The sequence below is a fragment of the Aethalodelphis obliquidens genome, unplaced genomic scaffold (genome assembly GCF_003676395.1).
Source record: "Aethalodelphis obliquidens isolate GAN/ISIS:26980383/991018 unplaced genomic scaffold, ASM367639v1 scaffold6, whole genome shotgun sequence".
Classification (NCBI taxonomy): Eukaryota; Metazoa; Chordata; class Mammalia; order Artiodactyla; family Delphinidae; genus Aethalodelphis; species Aethalodelphis obliquidens.
In genome coordinates, this window is record NW_020837950.1 from 14,823,592 (window position 1) to 14,843,287 (window position 19,696).

Sequence of the window (19,696 nt, forward strand, 5' to 3'; positions counted from 1 at the left end):
GAGAGAGAGAGAGAGAGAGAGAGAGAGAGAGAGAGAGAGAGAGAGAGGGAGAAGAGTTCCCTGTCCTATACAATAGGTCCTTGTTGTTAATATATTTTATATATAGTAATGTGTATATGTTAATCCCAACCTCCTAATTTATCCCTCCCCCCACCTTTCCCTTTGGTAACTATAAGTTTGTTTTTTATGTTTGTGGGTCTATTTCTGTTTTATAAAATAAGTTCATTTGTATTTTTTTTAATTCCACATATAAGCGATATCATATGATATTTGTCTTTCTCTGTCTGGCTTACTTCACTTAGTATGATAATCTCTAGGGCCATTCATGTTGCTGCAAATGGCATTATTTCATTCTTTTTTATGGCTAAGTAATATTCCATTTGGGCATATATTTGTAGAAAATAATAATTTTAAAAGATACATGCACCCCAATGTTCATTGCAGCACTATTTACAATAGCCAAGACATGCAAGCAACCTAAATGTCCATCTACAGGTCAATGGCAATATCCTATTTTAAATTGTAACTTGGGTGGTCACTAATTTCAGGGGCACCTACAAGAATATACTATTGCTATTTGATGGATATAGAAATAACAAGTGGTAGAGTTTTCTTCTTTAATTTCTACCTGCCTACTGGCTCTTGGAGTCTCTACTGAAGAACCAGTTTTTGTGTAAGGTAACATGCTAAGAACTTTCTGATACTTGAAGCACCACCTAACATGGATGCTTCCCAACCTTACAGCTAAATGTCATTGTAACACATCCAACAACAAAAAAATGTGATGCTGGCATTAGCATTTTTATCATCTGCCCTAAGGCACTTATCCATGAAGAGATTTTCACAGGTGATTACTCTAATATCGTGTGGCAACAACTCTTCCATCCAGCCTTAACCCCCATACTCCTCCCACCTCCACGCACTTATTGTAGATTTTTCTGATAAATAGGTCATTTATTTTGTAGTTAGAAGATATAGAAGTGAGAGTGGTATGAATAATAAACCAAGGGAATGTGCATAATTAGTATATTTCCATGTATCTTTACCACAGATTTTACCAGACTTCACAATACCATAGCCAACCAAGTATCAGTTTTCACTGCTTACTCTGCTCTGTATTTATTTCACATAGAGACCTCTTCAACTAAGTAACAGTTGACATTTGCTTGAGTTCATTTATTGAATCATAATAATAAATTGTATAGTCTCAAATTGATAATGTATGACTCCTATAAGATTCTTAGTGGTTTTACATTGTAAATACATTAGAATATTGATCAAAGAAGTAATCTGATACAAAAGATTAATGACAGCATAAAAACTCTGTGCTTCAGTTATGGGTCCAACATAATACAAATCAAATAAGAACTTATATCAGTGTTGGGTGAGGACATACTGGCATGAAGAAGTGGGCTAGACTTTCGGTTTCCAGACTAACATGTGAGAGGTTAAAAGTTGCCACTCTGTCCTAAAGAGTAAAAAAGCAGAACAAACTGAAAAATCAACAACTCTCTTTAAATCTATCAGAGAAGTAAGGTCACAGGGCAAACCTCTGTGCCAAATTCTAAGAGACTGACAGGCAGATACAGAGAATCCCAACTTACCAGAGCAGAAACCCACAAGCACAAACCACCATGGGAACTAGGGCCAGGGTAAGGAAACCTGAACCAACATTGATAAATTGCTAGAGGCTCAGTACGGATAAGTCCAAGAGTTGTAAACTCCAGGGGGACCCCGTCATGGGGGGGAGTTTCCACACTTTTGTGAATTTTACCTCCAGGAGCTCAATCGGGTTCTCATAGTGAACACCTGAAAGAAATCCCGTTGTGCTTCCTGCAGGGAGAGGGGTGAGGAAGCATTCTGAAATATCCCCAAACACTCTGTTCTGAGCCAGGCCTGCCCTCTGAAGAAGCTATTTAACCAAAGCCTAACCTTTTGGTGTTTTATCAGAGCCTAACTGACCTGGGGAAGGGAAATACCCAACTTCAGGCCCCTCTAGCCATCCTGTCCCTCCAAAGCTGGGGGTGGGGAGGAGACCGAGACTGAGAATCAGGGAGACTGAAGTTCACAGGCTCACTGAAGACTGAGACCTAGTTACAGGCCTATAGAACACTTCCCTGCCTTCACACTTACCACCACATCACAGAAGGGCTATTTACAGCAGTTTCTTTTACCCGGTACATCACATTCAGCTATCAAGAAAAACAATTACAAGACATACCAAATGGCAAAAAACACAGTTTGAAGAGACAGAGCAAGTATCAAAACCAGTCTCAGATATAGCAAGGATGTTAGAATTATCAGATAAGAATTTTTTAAAACTATCATTAATATGCTAAGAGCTCTAGTGGAAAAAGTGGACAGCATACAAGAACAGATGTGCAATGTAAGCAGAGAGATGGAAATTCTAAGAAAGAACCAAAGAGATATAGTAGAGATCAAAAGCACTGTAAGAGACATGAAGACTGTCTTTAAAAGGATTATTAGTACATGTACATGGCTGAGGAAAGAATTTGAGCTTGAGGGTATCTCAACAGAAACCCCAAAACTGAAAAGCAAAGAGAAAAACACAACATACAAAAACTGTGAAACAACTATGAAAACATATGGATAATAGGAATTCCAGAAGAAGAAAAAGAGAAAGAAATGGAAGTATTTGAAGCAATAATGAGTGAGGGTTTCCCCCAAATTAATGTCAGACACCAAACCACAGAGCCAAGAAGCTCAGAGAATACCAGGCAGGGTAGATGCCAACAAATGAGCTAAATGTGTAACTGTATTATTTCATTCCAAACCCTTAACAGTAGTCTGAAGAATTGTCATCCCCATTTCACAGATGTAACTTCTCCAAGGTAACATGGAACTAATCTTGAAATCCAGGTCTGTCTAAAGCCCTGACTTAAATCATAAATATTATTGCCTCCAGATAATGATATCAGCTGCTATTTTAACTACTTACCATGTACCAGTAATTATTCTAATAACTGAAAATATATAATCTTGGTAGAGTCTAGTACATCTATAACCTTGTGAGGTAGTTGTTATACCTACTTTACAACTGAGGAAACTGAAGTTTATTTTTTTTACTTGAAGTATAGTTGATTTTCAATGTTGTGTTAATTTCTGCTGTACAGCCAAGTGACTCAGTTTTATATATATATATATATATATATATATATATATATATATATATACACATTCTTTTTTCATATTTTTTTCCATTATGGTTTATCATAGAATGTTGAATATAGTTCCCAGTGCTATATAGTAGGATCTTGTTGTTTATCCATTCTATATATAATAGTTTTCACCTGCTAATCCCAAACTCCCAATCCAACCCTCTCCCAACCCCATCCCCCTTGGCAACCACTGGTCTGTTCTCTATGTCCATAAGTCTGGTTCTGTTTTGTGTCATATTTTGGGTTCCACATATAAGTGATATCATATGATATTTGTCTTTCTCTTTCTGAGTTACTTCACTTAGTATGATCACCTTTAGTTGCATCCATGTTGCTGCAAATGGCATTATTTCAATCTCTTTTATGGCTGAGTAGTATTCCAGTATATACATGTACCATATCTACTTTATGCATTCATCTGTCGATGAACCTTTAGATTGTTTCCATGTCTTTGCTATTGTGAATAGTGCTGCTATGAACAAAAGAGTGCATGTATCTTTTTGAATTATAGTTTTGTCTGGTTATGTGCCCAGGAGTGGGATTGCTGGATCATATGGTAATTCTATTTTTAGTTTTCTGAGGAACCTCCATACTGTTTTTCATAGCGGCTGCACCAACTTACACTACCACCAACAGTGTAGGAAGGTTCCCTAGAAAACTGAGGTTTAGAGAGATAAAATAGTTTGACTAAAAACATACACAGTAAGTGGCAGATATAATATTTAAGCTAACATTTATAAGACTATGGATCCTTTATTTATAACCTATAAGTTAAAACATACATAAAGTGAAGGATGTGAGGTAAGTCTTTCCCTAGGCCATTCTAGTACCTCTTGCATTATGCTCACCATTCACAAATATCATCATCACTGCTCTGGACTTAGAAGCAGTATTAGATGGAGGGAAAGAGCTCAACTCCTAATCACATTACCTTTAACCTCGTGATTTTATAGGTTTGTGCCTTGCTTGCCTCATTCATAAAATGGCCATGATAATAGTATCTGCTTCATAGTGCCATTAAAGGAAACCTTTAGCCATATCATGTAACTCAGAGCAGGGCACCATATGTAATAAGTACTCAAAATAATAGCTGCTATTACTTAACATTTTTCTTTAGAATTACTTTTTTACCTACACAGCTACATTTTTAAAAGAAACCATATTTCACTCATAGGCGGAAATACTATATAACATGTATAAACACACGGAAACCTTAAAAACACAGTTAAAGCAAAACTCTATTATATTCTCTTGCCAGTCAAGATCTCTGAGCCTGAGAGTTGTTCCCTGTTTGTTAACAGGGAAGTTTTGCAAGTGTTAGAGATAAAAACATGCAAAAACCAATCTGAGATCTACTCAGAAGATCATGGATTAAAAAGGATTAAAAATAAAATAACTGCCTTACATGTGAATCTATTTTATTCAAAGCTGGTATGTTATTGTCCTAAAAAAAAAATCACTTACAATTCCAAAATTTAGGAAAAACATGACTGAGCATTGACTTTTATTTGCCAGGAATCATATCTTTTACTGTAAACATGCATGGAAAGTATTTGTGTTCTTTTAAAACCATAGAGAATATTTTGAGGGCATCTGAGTGATAGATCATCAAAAAAAGCAAGGAATGTGAACTCACAACCTAAGCCAGAGAAAGCTGGAGCCTTCAACATGTTAAAGGGATGGCCATTATCTCTGCTCTGAAAATGAGGAGCTATGAGCTGATGTCACTATGTGGAAAGAACAGAGGAACTTATTGGGCTGTTTAGAAGTGACTATGCATTTAAAACCAAGATGATAGAGATCTGCCTCAATAGCTAAAAATTCCAAATAACAAAGGAAGCCACCATCTGAGGCTATGGTTGCTCTATTAGTTTCATCAAAAGGTACAAGCACTCTGGCTCTCTGGAAGATCTAGATTTGTCAAACACACTGAAGGGGGACAAACGATATGTGAGGCTATATGACATAGTGACAAAAGTGGCAGACATAAGGAAACAAAAGACCCGGCTTGCACAAGGAATGGGGGAAGTGGAAAAGCATGAGAGAAGAATCACTTTGAATACTGGGTCCTCACACAGCCTCTGTCCCTGTGAGGTTATACAAGTCGAGGCACACCATCTAAATGCTCTTGCTAAAGTCTCAGACTGGTGAAACAAAGACGATGGTTCCTACCTCTGAAGTACGCTACAAGGCTAGATTAAGATGATGTCTGTAAAGGACGTCACCTACACTGAGAATTCAGCAAGTGGTGGAGGAGACCCACAAACCAAATGCAATGTGTGGGCAATTTTTAGATGTTGTTTTTGAACAAATTAACTGTAAAAAGAGAAAAGTAAATCAGTAGGTGAATATAGGGCTGGGTAGTAGACGCTATTAAGTAATAACTACTAATTTTATTGGGTTTTGCAATGGTTTTGTGGTTGTTTGTTTGTTTTAAAAGTCCTTACCTTTTAAAGAAACTTATAGAATTATTTACAAATAAAGTTATAGAATAACTATGATTTGCTTTAAAATACTCAAACAAAAAACCCTATTAGATGAAACAAGAATGGCAGAAAAATGATGAGTGATGGGTCCACTTAGGTTCATTGTATAGTTCCTCTATTTTTGTGTGCCTCTGAAAATTTACACACACACACACACACACACACCTTTTAAAATAAATATATAGAGATTAAAAGACACCAGCATCAGTTAATAAATATCCTGTTATTGTTTTCATCACAGACATTATTTTAACTACACACTCAGTGCAGACTTCCTGTAGGTTTGGTCCACACAATAAAAGGAAGGGCTTCTACACAGAAAGATCTAAAGACCAGAATAAGCCCATGGAGGAGCAAGACTACTGTGGAGAAAAAGTAAAAACTGAGTTTAGAGCAAGAAGAACTGACCCAGAGTGGTCTCACTTGGAAATAAATCTAGGAATTAAGATTTTTGGAAGTGAAATCAGGCTGTTACCAATCCCAGAAGAAATGTCCATCCATATCTTTCTTTAGCTCAGATCTTTCTTAGTTTTAAAACTGTACACCTTTTTTTTTTTTTTTTTTTTTTTTTTTTTTTTTTTTGCTGTACACGGGCCTCTCACTGTTGTGGCCTCTCCAGTTGCGGAGCACAGGCTCCGGATGCACAGGCTAAGCGGCCATGGCTCACGGGCCCAGCCACTCCGTGGCATGTGGGATCTTCCTGGACCGGGCCACAAACCTGTGTCCCCTGCATCGGCAGGCAGACTCTAAACCACTGCGCCACCAGGGAAGCCCTAAAACTGTACACCTTTCACTGCAGCCAAACTTACATTTTGTTTCTTCATTATTTTTTCAATTGCTCCTTAGAAAATGACTATTTTTAAGGCTTCAGTTTGATTATGACTCTGTCAAGAGGAAGGGATTAAGTATCTCTCAGCCTTTGAAGGAGTCAGTCACAGAAGAAGACAGCTTTAGGAAACCCAGGAAACCAGACAGACCAATTCAAGACACCCCAAATGATCTAAAGAGCTGGCAGAGATAGAAGGAAGGGGCCCTAGGGATGGGTGCAGGTATAAAGTAAGCAAGGTCTGGATAATTCAGGAAATATATATGTAATACACATGGAACCAGTAAAGGAAAGTTGTCAAAAGCAGTCTGGAATAGGTAAACCTAATTTCTAAATTAATGTCTCCATATTCATTTTTTAATCTACCAAAGGGTGAAGCAGTAGACTTACCACGTGGGGTTGCAGTGAAGATTAAATGACATAATGCATAGAGAATACTTCAAACACGCCTGGCACTTAACAAGCACTCTGTCAGTGTTAACTATGGTGAATATGGTTAAAATTTTGCTCACTATTCCAAGCAGTTCTGGCCAAAGCAGATGCTTTTGATGCATAAATGCAGCTATGTGGGAGACCATATTGATTTTAAAAGCAATTCAACAAATCAAAGATACACAGCACTATTAGAACTTGCATAAGTTTCTACCTTCTCTCTTTATTGTTTCATTTATAAATTATAATCCCAACAAGTTTTTGTCAGTCATGAAGACCTGTCAAGTTTCCTGCTCAACTCTGAGCAAAATTCTTTCTAGAATATTCTAACAGATTTTTTTAAATTTCCTGATTTTTTTTTTTTTTTCTTCTGGATAGGAATAGCCTTTCTGACAGAAAGGGTGATGTGAATGTGCCAGGAAAGGCCTGGATAGCTACAAACATCTTCCTCCCATATCTGGCCAGAGTATGTGAAACCCCCACATTAATCATTCCCTTGTAGGCATGAAAAGCTACTCCTAAATGTAACTGTTAGCTGGGAAAGGAAACACATAAAGCTTTTGTCAGCTATTAAGACTCCACCTTTAATTGTTTTATCAATTTCCCTAGCATGCATTCATTTATTCTTTAATAGTTCAACAAAACATCATTGAATGTGTACTAGAGATGGGATTACAAAATTTAATGAGCTATGCTTCCAGCCCTGAGGAACTCTATCACAAAAGAAGACACTGGGTATAGTGGCTGGGAGTGCCACCATTGGAATCAGACAAACTTGGGTTCAAACAGTAGCTTTGCCATTCTCTACTTATTTCCTCTGGAGCAAACCTCTCTGTACCTCAGTTTCTTCAACCACTGACCTTTTTTGTAAATGGCTTAATAGGCGTAAATGCTTTATCAAGTTACTATCAGGGAATAACAATAAATATTAGTTATTATTATCATTACTTTTCTTTCATTACTTTTCTTATTACATGAATTAAAATTATAACAGACCATAAGTTAGTACATATTCAAAGTGCTTTGGTTGCAGATACAGTGTAGTACCTTATTCTGCCTGGGAAATTTAAGGGCTTCTTCTAAAGAGATGATAATAGAGCTAAGTATGGAGGCAGTGCTGTCACAAGGGCAGCAGTGGGAAGAGCCACGAGGCAGTTAAGACCACAATATGTAAAAGAAATGAGACCTTAAGTGGAACTAGAGCAAAAGGTGTTAGTTGGGTAAATGTAATATGAAGGGTTTGTAAGGGTGAGTTGTGGGGCTTTGTGAAGGGCCTTATAGGCCAGGGTAAGTGGCTTGGACTTTGATCAAGAGATAGAAAATGCCAATTGAGAAGTTTTAGAAGAAGAGTGAAAATCATATTTGTTTTTGAGAAAAACGACTCTATCACTTGTATAGCCTAGAGTAGAAAAGGGAACTGGTGATAGGCCTTCAAGGAGAAAGTTGCAATCATCTACTGGATGGGGCAACATTAGGGGGAATAGAGATGAAATGCAAGTTTGAACATACTCCCAAACTAAAGTCAGTGAAACACGAAGTTGTATCATAGGACAGCAGCACAAACCAGTGTCCTGGGAGCCACCCTAGGAAGCACCCACTCCACAACTTCCTCCATCTCCCAGTGCCCTCTATGCACCAACCCGCATATGTGTTTACTCTATCACCAAGTCCATTTGATCCCAAGTCCTAAATCTCTCTCCAGTTCTGCTCTCTACTTGCCATCCTTACTGCTATGGTCTGAACATCAGGCCATCACCACCTCTTCCAAGGACTACCTCATTAGCCCATTATTTCACTGTTGCTAAGCTTATCGCTTTCTAATTTATCCTTATAGGCGTCACAGTGATATGCTAACAAAATTTGATCACGTCACCCTCCTGGTTAAAATTTTCCAAACACTTGCCTCTACCTATAGGACAAAATATGAGCTCAACGAAAACTAGATACCTACTTCTTCATCCTCAGTTATGGCCAGAGTCATTCCAAGAATACCAGTGGCTGAGAGATTTTGTTGTTTACTCATATGCTAAGGATCTCTGGTTTGAATCTCTTCTTTGCACATGATCTCTATGTCATGAAATCGATCACATTCTTTTGACAAATTTTGACTAAAGGATCCCCCTATAACAATTTCACAGAGACATTTGGATGACCTAAATAAGACATTCAAGGCCCTCCATAATCTTTACCCATCTTTTTTCCCATGTGATTTTTCCAAATCTTTCACTCAAGCCACATAGGTCTATTCATTGTCCTTTCTTGAAACACACCTGGTGCTTTGCTACTTCTAAGTTTCAGCTCATGGCATCCCTCTTATGTGGAACCCACTGCCTCTTTCTCTCTTCCTCTCCAGAACGTAAATATTCTCTACATGTGTCTTGCTCTGTGAAGTGTCCCCAAGTCACCTCAGCCCACCGGAACCACTCTCTTTTCTGTACTTGCCATCTCGGCCACTTATTTGCAATTTATCATCAGTTCCTGTCTTGTAATATTACTGTATTATTGTATTCAATTATTTATCTCTTGCATTGTTTTATAACTTTTAAAAAGTTTATGCTTTATTTCCTGCACCAGAGTGTAATTTCCTTGAAAGCTAGGACTTTAACATGTATTCCTTTATATATATATATATATATATATATAAAATATATATTATATATAAAAGTGCCTTCTTTTTAGGAGGGCCTAAAAAGAAATAATACATGAGTAATATGTATATAGTAGGCACTTAATTAGTAATTAACAATTAATTAGTAATTGTTCATTGACATGGCTGATATAGCTACAGGAGAAAAAAGATTTGTAGTTCATGAACTAGAAAATTGTTTGAATTAATGAACATCATTTTTTACTTATTAAATGTTACAATTTTAACAGAATATATCCAAATACATCAATTACCTATTTTTGTTACATTTTCCCAGACAGGAAAGAATGTATGTGCTTCCTTTATGAAAGAATTATTGAGGGCTTCCCTGGTGGCTCAGTGGTTGAGAGTCTGCCTGCCGATGCAGGAGACGCAGGTTCGTGCCCCGGTCCGGGAAGATCCCACATGCCGCGGAGCGGCTGGGCCCGTGAGCCATGGCTGCTGAGCCTGCGCGTCCGGAGCCTGTGCTCCGCAACGGGAGGGGCCACAGCAGTGAGAGGCCCACGTACCGCAAAAAAAAAGAATTATTGAAAGTCATATGACAAAACAGTGGACAGTTCTTGGTTGAGTTATACTGCCCACTGAGCAGAGAAAACCTTCCCTTTTATGGACAGAGGGTTAAGGAGGAGGGACAGAGATGGAGAAAGGGGAAGAGGGAGGGAAAGAGATGGGGGGAGAAGGACAAGGAAAGGGAGGGGGAAGCAGAAGAGGAAGGAGAAGGAAAAGAGAAGGGAAAGGTTCTCTTCTGATTAAATCGGTGGGCAAAGCACTTTCCAAAAAAGAATGCAGTATCCTGTTGCTGACTAAACCAGTTTTGCTCATTTTCTTCCTTTCACATGTCATGTACAATATAAAGTCTATTTTTCACTGACATGGTCAAAACTGTGTCTTTGAAGATCATTCTGATGGCTTAGAGGAAGTTTAGACTACAGGTAGGAAGGGCATGTCTAGGCAGCGCCGGGGCGCCAGCATTGAAACACTGGGAAGAGTGAGGAGGCTTTTAAAACTTTCACAGGTTAAAGAAATTGACATGATAACTCTACTTACCAAGATTCTAGTGACTTTCTTCTATAATTGGTAGGGGGTGGAGTATGAAGCAACATAGTATTGTAATTAACTCCTGTATAGAAAGCATGAAACTAACTTATTAAAAAATTTTAAATTCACTATTGTTATTTTAAATTCATCATTCCCCCCAACACACACAACCCTGATTGCTCTTACAGGTTTTTTAAGATCCATGCTTTTCCTAATCTGCTTTCTTAATAGTTACCAATAGCGTTAAAAGCTCCATTTCATTGTTGAACCTTAATATAATTTCGTAAACTATTACAACTAAAAAGCCTGGGTAGAATTGAAGTGCCTGTGAGTGTAAAAATTTTCAGTAGTGGGAAACTTCTCATTTATTCAATCAAGGTTGTTCTCTAGTAGTTAATATCATTAGGGGAAAAAAAAAATAATCAGATAGAAAAGAAAGTCAAGGGACTTCCCTGGAGGTCCAGCGGTTAAGGTTAAGACTCCATGCTTCCACTGCAGGGGGCGTGGGTTTAATTCCTGGTCGGGGAACTAAGATCCTGCATGCTGCGCAGTGCGTCCAAAAGAAAGAGAAAAAAGAAAGGAAAGTCAACCCTGGCAGGGCAGGGATATGGCAATGAAAGTCCAAAGTGGTAAGAAAGTGGTGATTCTGAAGAACTGCATGTCGCATCAGCCTCTGCATGCTTCCTCCCTTTGACACAGCAAGTTATTTAATGTGGTGAGAAAGTAAGTGTTGAAGCAGTATCATTCTTTACTAGAAATCACATGTCAGGAGTTCAGTTTAAAAAAAAAAAAAGAGGAAGTTCAGGCTAAGCAAAACTTGGGTCAACAGCTGGCTTACGTAAATGTGAAGGTTATGTATGACTGGGATGCTGCAGCCTCAAACAGAGTCCACAGAAGCAGCCACCTGGAGCCCTTCTCTCCTTCAAAGCAAAGCCTCTGAGCAGACAGGAAGAGTCAGCATTCAAACGCAGCCACAACGCAAGCTGGTGCAAATAACGGAACAGCACAGACAGTCACCTATGTGACTTGATTTCAAAAGCACACACGCATGCCACTTCCTGCCACCTAAAATAATCTTTGACAGTTCTCTGAAACTTGCCTTGTTTCTGCCAAAGCACAAATAGACATAATGTGAACTGAAGTGACTTGAATATTCTGTAAAATGAGGAAGTTTGAAGCATAACTTAGGAAAAATTTAGAGATAAATCATCCTTCTTTTCAGCCATACATTTTCACATGTATTGACTATGTGATCGTTTTCAGAAGATCATATTGAAATGTGAACTATCACCAGGACCCTCTTTGTCTCTCAAACCTCATCCCTTTTCTCTGTTCCTCATGTGTGCATTCACTATGATAGCCTTCCTTCGAGTCCTCGATAAGAAGCTTATGCCCATTGCAGTCTGGGTGCTTGCCATTTGCCTCCCTGGGTGCTCTCCTGGCTGCACGAGCACACAGGCCTCTTGTCACTGTAACTCCTCAGCCCAGAAGACACCTCCACAGTGCAGCCCTTACTGGCCATCCCGTCTGTAAGTGTCCACTGCGAATTCTGTCTATCCGCTGATGCTAATTTACTTTTCTTCTTGATGCGTCTTATGTCCCTCTTTAAACTTTTGGTATATAACATGCAAGCTCTATTTATGAATTCACCCATGCAACAAACATGTGTTGAGCACCTAACGTATGCCAGACATTATTCTAGGTCCTTGTGATTCATCGCTGAACAAAACAGATAAAGGTCCCTGCCCGCAAGGAACTTATGTCCTGGTTGTGGAGTGGAGGTGCTCCTATGATAAACATAATGAATGAGGAAATACATGTTCAAAGATAAAAATGCTTTTGAAGAAAGAAAAAAATCAGAGCAGGGGCTTCCCTGGTGGCGCAGTGGTTGAGAGTCCGCCTGCCGATGCAGGGGACACGGGTTCGTGCTCCAGTCCGGGAAGATCCCACATGCCGCGGAGCAGCTGGGCCCGTGAGCCATGGCCGCTGAGCCTGCGCGTCCGGAGCCTGTGCTCCGCCACGGGAGAGGCCACGACAGTGAGAGGCCCGCGTACCGCAAAAAAAAAAAAAAAAAAATCAGAGCAATTTAAGGAGGATAAGGAGTGTCAGGCTGTGTGTGTTGCAGCTGATTGCAATAAGAAATAGAATCAAGGTGGGCCTCAGAAGATGAAATTTGATCAAAGTGAAGAAGATGAAATTTGATCAAAGTGAAGAAGATGAAGGTGTTAGCCATGCAGATATCTGAAACCAAGTCATTGCAGGGTTTGGAGCAGAGGCAGGAGTTGGCTGATGTGTTTAAAGGCTCACTCTGCCTTCTGAGTTGAGAGTAGTCTGTAGCGAGGCAAGGGAAGAATGAGACCATATACATAGGAACACCACTGTATGCCTGGCCCATGAAGACAAGTGTTTGTTGAATGAATTAATATATGAATGAATGGAATATGGAGGCTGAAAAATAAGAGATCCTCACAAGCATGAAGTAATGGGCGATATCTTCACATCTTTGGGAAACAGACATAGTACATTAAGGTCACATCTTATAATTATTTGTATGTGAATATGTGCGTGTTTATATCTATATACATATATATGAATATGTACTGCTTGCCTTCTCTGTGGAAAACACTTTGAGTTTTGACAGATGCCTTCACCTAATTTATGCCACGTCCATAAATGTACGCATAATGTAGTTTTCATTAATGCCAAGCTCCATATAATGTGACTACTTCCATTTCCTGAAAAATAGCACATTCTAATACTGCCTAGCTGAGATGCTTTTTTTTTTAATTATGGAAGAAGTCTGTTCTCATAAAAACAGAGGTCATGGTTTCAATTGAAACCATGTTTCATGGTTTCATGGTTTCAATTCCCATTTAGGTATGTTAGTTTTAAATGAGGAAAAAAATTTCTCCAGCCACAGATTCTTTCTCAATGCCAAAATGTTACTTGTGAAAACTTACTTTAGGCATGAGAAAGGGCCAAAAGAGTGAATCCGGAAATCCCCATACAAAACAATTTGGAGGAAAAAAAAAAAAAAAAAAACAGGTGGCATACTGGCTATAGATTAATATATGAAAGGCAGCTTACATTTAAAATGTAATGTTTTTTAAAAATGCCAATATAGTTCCAAGATGATAAATTTCAAGGTTGGACAATTTTAAGGTTTGAAAAATTGTCTCATTTATCTAATAATTTACAAATAATTATCCAACGTGTACTATGCTTGGCACCGACAATACAAATTGAGCACAACAGTGGATGCGTTTGTATGGTTGATTGCACTAATCCCCAACCAAGGTAACATCACTCTCAAGGAGAGAAAATTTGCTCTTGGGCAAGACAAAAAAGCTTAAACTTTTAACATATAAAACATAGATATACATACAATGCATAAACAGACATACAGTCTAAAGATCCCTTCGGAAGGCAAAAACAAACAAAAAAAGGTTGAGAAACACTTGTCTATTGGAAAGCTAGGGATTATGATAAAATAAGATAACTGCACTGATAGGAAAAGTGTAGAATGTTGTGGAAACACACACCAGGAACACCTAACTTGGTTTGAAGGGGAGGTCGGGAAAGGCTTCCAGGGAGAAGTCACACTTCAGCAGAGCTGTATGGGATGACCAGTAGGGACTGCTCAGGCAAGCAGGTGGAGAGTGTTGTTCTAGAATCAAAGCAGAGGAAGAGCTCATGCAAAAGATATGGATGATCACTAGCACAGACTTTCCTTGAGGAAAATCTATATAGACCCCTTAATTATATAGCTTGGCTAAGTTGGCTAATTAACTCACAATGTCAGATGGGCCACAGAAGAAACACTGTAAACTGAAAGTTGAATTTGGGTCACATTTTATACCTCAAGTGTGTCCTCTCTCACATAGGAGTCTTCCTTTCCATCATCCACCATCATCACAGTTAGACTTTCACCACTTCCTGCCAGAGAGTTCCAACAGCCCCCCTTACTTGTTTCCCTCTGCTCACCCCATACATCAGAACAACACAGCGATCTTAGGAAGTAAAGTGCTAAATCAGGTTACCAAGGGGTCACCCCTGATGTATCCTTTCTCTGCTCTCAAATATTCATGTTGATCCAAATCAGCTCCTTGGCCTGCCAGCTAAGTGTTTGAATAGCCAGGCTCTAAACCACTGATGTGAGAGAACTCAAGTATTCCTTTAAGTCAACAGTTCCTAAACTTTTAAATCTAATGAACTCTATAGTCCTCCCCGCATTCATCCAGTCACAAATATTTAGAGTGCCTACAATATGCCCAACACTGTTCTAATTACTGATGCTAGAGCTGGAATAGGGTAGACAAGGTCCTTAGCTCATGGGACTTGCTCTCTCAAGGAGGAAAGTCAAGTCGAAATTAAATAAACAAATAAATAAATCTAATAGTTTCAATTGATGATAAGCATTATGAAGTTTTAAAAGGGTCAGGAGTTAAAGAGTGACTTGAAATAAGGAGATGGAGGAATAAGGATAAGGAGGTGATAGTTGAGCTGAGACCTGACCTAATGAGAACCAGTTACATGACTATCTAAGGGAAGAGACCCCCAAACATAGGGAACAGCAAGGGCAAAGGCCCTAAATGGAAGTGAAAACTCTCAGAGGAAAAACCGATAGTGGGTATACACTGCCCTAGCTATACAATTCTTAAAATATAATTTTCACTATCAGTGGCTTACTAGACTATGCTACCCTACACATGCCTCCCAAGAACTCCAGGATCTCCCCAAAACCAGCAAGTAAAGGGTTGATGTCTCTAGGACCCTGCTCAAATGGCTACTTTCAATGTGAATGGCGAGAACCCATGTCCTATCATTTGTGAAATAATTTTAATATCACCTCTACACTAAAGCATGGTATACATGAAATTGTCATACAACTTCCTGGGAGAACCCGAATGTCCTAAAATCCATCCTGTATCCTTGACTAAGAATCCTAGTGGTATCTGCTAAAGAGGAAATAGCACACAGTGGTTGCCTATGTGTGAAGCAGATTTTCTGGGTATGAATCCCACTTCTGACACTTACTTAGTTACGGGTCCATGGGCAAGTTGCCTAAAATTTCTATGCCTCAGTTTCGTATAAAATGAGAACAGTGATAATGCTTCATATGATTTTTGTGAGGATTTAATGATACAGTGCATGGAAAGCATTTGAAAGATCTTTGGCACATTAGAAATTATTTTAATGGTGGTTATACGAATTCTGAATTCCTGCCTACCATCCCCGGTCAAATTCATTCCATTTCCTCAGCCTAACATATATTTTTCTTCATTCCCAATGGCCAAATTTCTACAAACTTACAAAGCTCAGATAAAATGCCACAACCACCATGAAACTTCTTGATTTTAGCTTCCAGAAAAACAATTTCCCTCCTCTGAATAACTATTTGTACACTGTTTATACCATTAGTCTAATTATTCACAATCTTACAAGGTGATTTTGTATACATGTTTTGCATACGCTGCTAGATTGTAAACAATTTTGAGCAATGATGTCCTATAGAAATATAGTTTGAAACACATAATTTCAACTATTCTAGTTAGCCATCTAAAAACTTTTAAAGCATATGAGATTAATTTTAATAATATATTTTTGTTTAACTCCATAACCAAAATATTATAACTTACTATGAAATCATTATGAGCAAAATAACGAAATATTTTCTATCTTTTTGTACTAACTTTTTGAAATCCAATGTGTATTTGACACTTACGGTACATCTAAATTTGGACTAGCCATATTTCAAGTGCTCCATAGACACATGTGGATAGTGGCTGCATCCAGGACAACATAGCTTTAGGGCATGTATTATCCTATATATCTCTGTATTTATCAGAATGCTTAGCATAGCACATTTCCTATTTCAGAAGTTCAATTAATATTTGTCAAATTAATGACTTACTTTACTAATTTATTCAAAATCAGTACAAGATCTAATCCCATAGAAAACATGTTTCTGCTATTCATAACACAAGTAAAACCATGTAAAACTACTTCTGGCTTTCTTTAAATGATAAAAAGTTTGTTCTTCCTCTGGAGTGATAAATTTTTCAGTTATATTTCTCATTAGAATGTAGTTTAGAAGTACAAGTCCTGGATCACTGAAAGAAATAGTACATACAACAATAAAATTATTTACTTTTTGTTTCACGTGTTGAGAGAATTCATTCCTACACTCCTGATAAGAATAAGAATTTTAGAAAAAAGTAATTAACTCTTTTTAAAATTGAGGTAAAATTGGTATGTTATCAATACATTATATACGATTCAGGTGTACATTACAATTTGATATCTGTATACACTACAAAGTGAACAACACCAAAAACCTAGTTACCAATCATCACCATACAACTGACATCTTCAACCATTTTGTCCCCCAAACCCCCCTCCTCTCTGGTTGGTAATCACCAATCTGTTATCTGTATCTATGAGTTTGCTTTTGTTTTGGTTTGTTTGATCATTTTTTTGTATTTTAGATTCCACAGATGAGTGAAACCACATGGTGTTTGTCTTTCTCTGTCTGACTTATTTCACTTAGCATTGTACCATAAAAGTTCAGCCATGTTATTGCACATCGCAAGATTTAATTCTTTCTATTGCTGCATAGTATGCCATTGTGTATACATACCGTATCTTCCTTATCCATTCATCCATCAATGGACACTTAGGTTGTTTCCATAGCTTGGCTATTGTAAATAATACCGCAATGAAGATAGGGTGCATATATCTTTTCAAATTAGTATTTTTATATTCTTTGGATAAATACCCAGAAGGGGAAGAGCTGAATCATATGGTAGTTGTATTTTTAATTTTTGAAGAATCTTCATACTGTTTTTAATAGTGGCTGGATCAATTTACCTTCCCACCAATTTACATTCCCACCAACCCCAAAGTGTATAGGGTTCCCTTTTCTCCACATCCTCTCCAATACTTGCTATTTCTTATCTTTTTGATAATAGCTATTCTATACAAGAGGTTTGAGATGATATCTCATTTTGGTGCTGATTCTCATTTCCCTAATAACTAGTGATGTTGAATATCTTTTCATATGCCTATCAACCACCTGTATGTCTTTTTTGGAAAAGTGTCTATCTGGTTTCTCTGCCCACTGTCTAATTGAGTTGCTTCTGTATTTGTTGTGGTATTATATGCATCCTTTATATATTTTGGATATTAACCCCTTCTCAGATATATGATTTGTAAATATTTTTTCTCATTCAGTAGGTTCAACTTTTATTTGGATGATGATTTCATTCACTATGAAGAAGCATTTTAGTTTGAGGTGTTGAATTTGTTTATTTTCATTTTTGTGTCCTGTGCCTTTGGAGTCAGATCTACAAAGACATTGCTAAGACCAATGTCAAGGAGGTTATGCCTATGTTTTCCTCTAGGATTTTCTTGGTCTTACACACAAGCCTTTAATCCATTGTGAGTTAATTGTTATGCATTGTGTAAGATACTGGTCTAGTTTCAGTCTTTTGCATGTGTATGTCCAGTTTTCCCAACATGATTTATGGAGGAGACTATCCTTTCTTTGTAGTATGTTCTTGGCTCCAATGTCATAATTTAATTGTCTATATGTATGGGTTTATTTCTGGCTTCTCAGTTCTGTTCTATTGATCTGTGTGTCTGTCCTTATACCAATGCCATACTGTTTTGATTACTATAGCCTTGTAATATAGTTTGAATCACAGTGCTTGATCCCTCCAGCTTTGTTTTCATTCTCAAGATTGCTTTGGCTATTTGGGATCTTTTGTGTTTCCACACAAATTTTAAAATTATTTGTTCCAGGTCTGTGAAAAATGCCTTTGGAATTTTGATAGGGATTGCATTAAACCTGTAGATTGCTTTAGTTAGTATGAACATTTTGACTATATTAATTCTTCCAATCCATGAGCACAGGGTATTTTTCCATTTATTTGTATCTTCTCCAAATTCTTTTATCAATGTCTTACAATTTTTAGTGTATAGGCCTTTCACCTCCTTGGTTAAATTTATTACTGGCTTTTCTTTATACAATTGTAAATGGCATTGTTTTCTTAAATTCTCTTTCTGATAGTTCATTATTAGTGTATAGAAGTGCCACAGGTTTATTTATATATTGATTTTGTATCCTGCAACTTTACTGAATTGATGAATTAGTTCCCACAGCTTTTGGTAGTGTCTTTAGGGTTTTCTATATATATTATTATACCATCTGCAAATAGTGACAATTTTAAAATTTGGATTCCTTTTACTTATGTTTCTTGTCTAACTACTGTAGATAGGACCTTTAGTACTAAGTTAAATAAAAGTGTCAAGAGTGGGCATACTTGTCATGTTCCTGATCTTAGTGTAAATGCTTTCAGCTTCTCACCATTGAGTATGATGTTTGCTGTAGGTTTGTCATGTATGGCATTTATTATGTTGAGGTAACTTTTCTCTATACCTGCTTTGTTGATAATTTTCATTATAAATGGATGTTGAATTTTGTCAAAATTTTTTTCTGCTTCTATTGAGATGATCATATGACTCTTATCCTTTATTTTGTTAATGTGGTATAACACATTGATTGATTTGCAGATGTTGAACTATCCTTGCATCCTTGGGATAAATCCCACTTGATCCCGGTGTATGATTCTTTTCATGTATTGTTGGATTCACTTTGCTAACATCTTGTTGAGGATTTTTGCATCTACATTCATCAAGGATATTGGTCTGTAATTTTCTCTTTTTTGTGGCATCCTTGTTTGGTTTTGGTATCAGGGTAATATTGGCTTCATAAAAAAATTTTGGAAGCATTCCCTCCTTTTCAATATTTTGGAAGAGTTTGAGAGGATAGATAGTAAATATTCTTTTGAATGTTTGTTAGAATTCATCCATGAAGCTGTCTGGTCCTGGACTTTTGTTTGCTGGGAAGTTTTTGATCATTGTTTCAATCTCCTAACAAGAAATCAGTCTATTCAGATTTTCTATTTCTTCATGACTGAATCTTAGAAGATTTTTTTGTTTCTAGGAATTTATCCATTTCTTTTAGGTTGCCTAATTTGTTGGTATATAATTGTTTGTAGTAGTTTCTTATTATCTTTTTTTATTT

The 19,696-nt window shown here is 37.5% G+C and overlaps 1 protein-coding gene across 1 annotated transcript in view; it reads right to left on the reverse strand.

Moving 5' to 3' along the window:
- The window catches only part of DTHD1 (death domain containing 1), a 68,122-nt gene that overhangs the window by 13,910 nt on the left and 34,516 nt on the right, over positions 1–19,696 (reverse strand). The window contains 1 exon segment of the mRNA XM_027104033.1: positions 1,397–1,468. Within this exon segment, the coding sequence (XP_026959834.1) occupies positions 1,397–1,468 (72 nt within the window).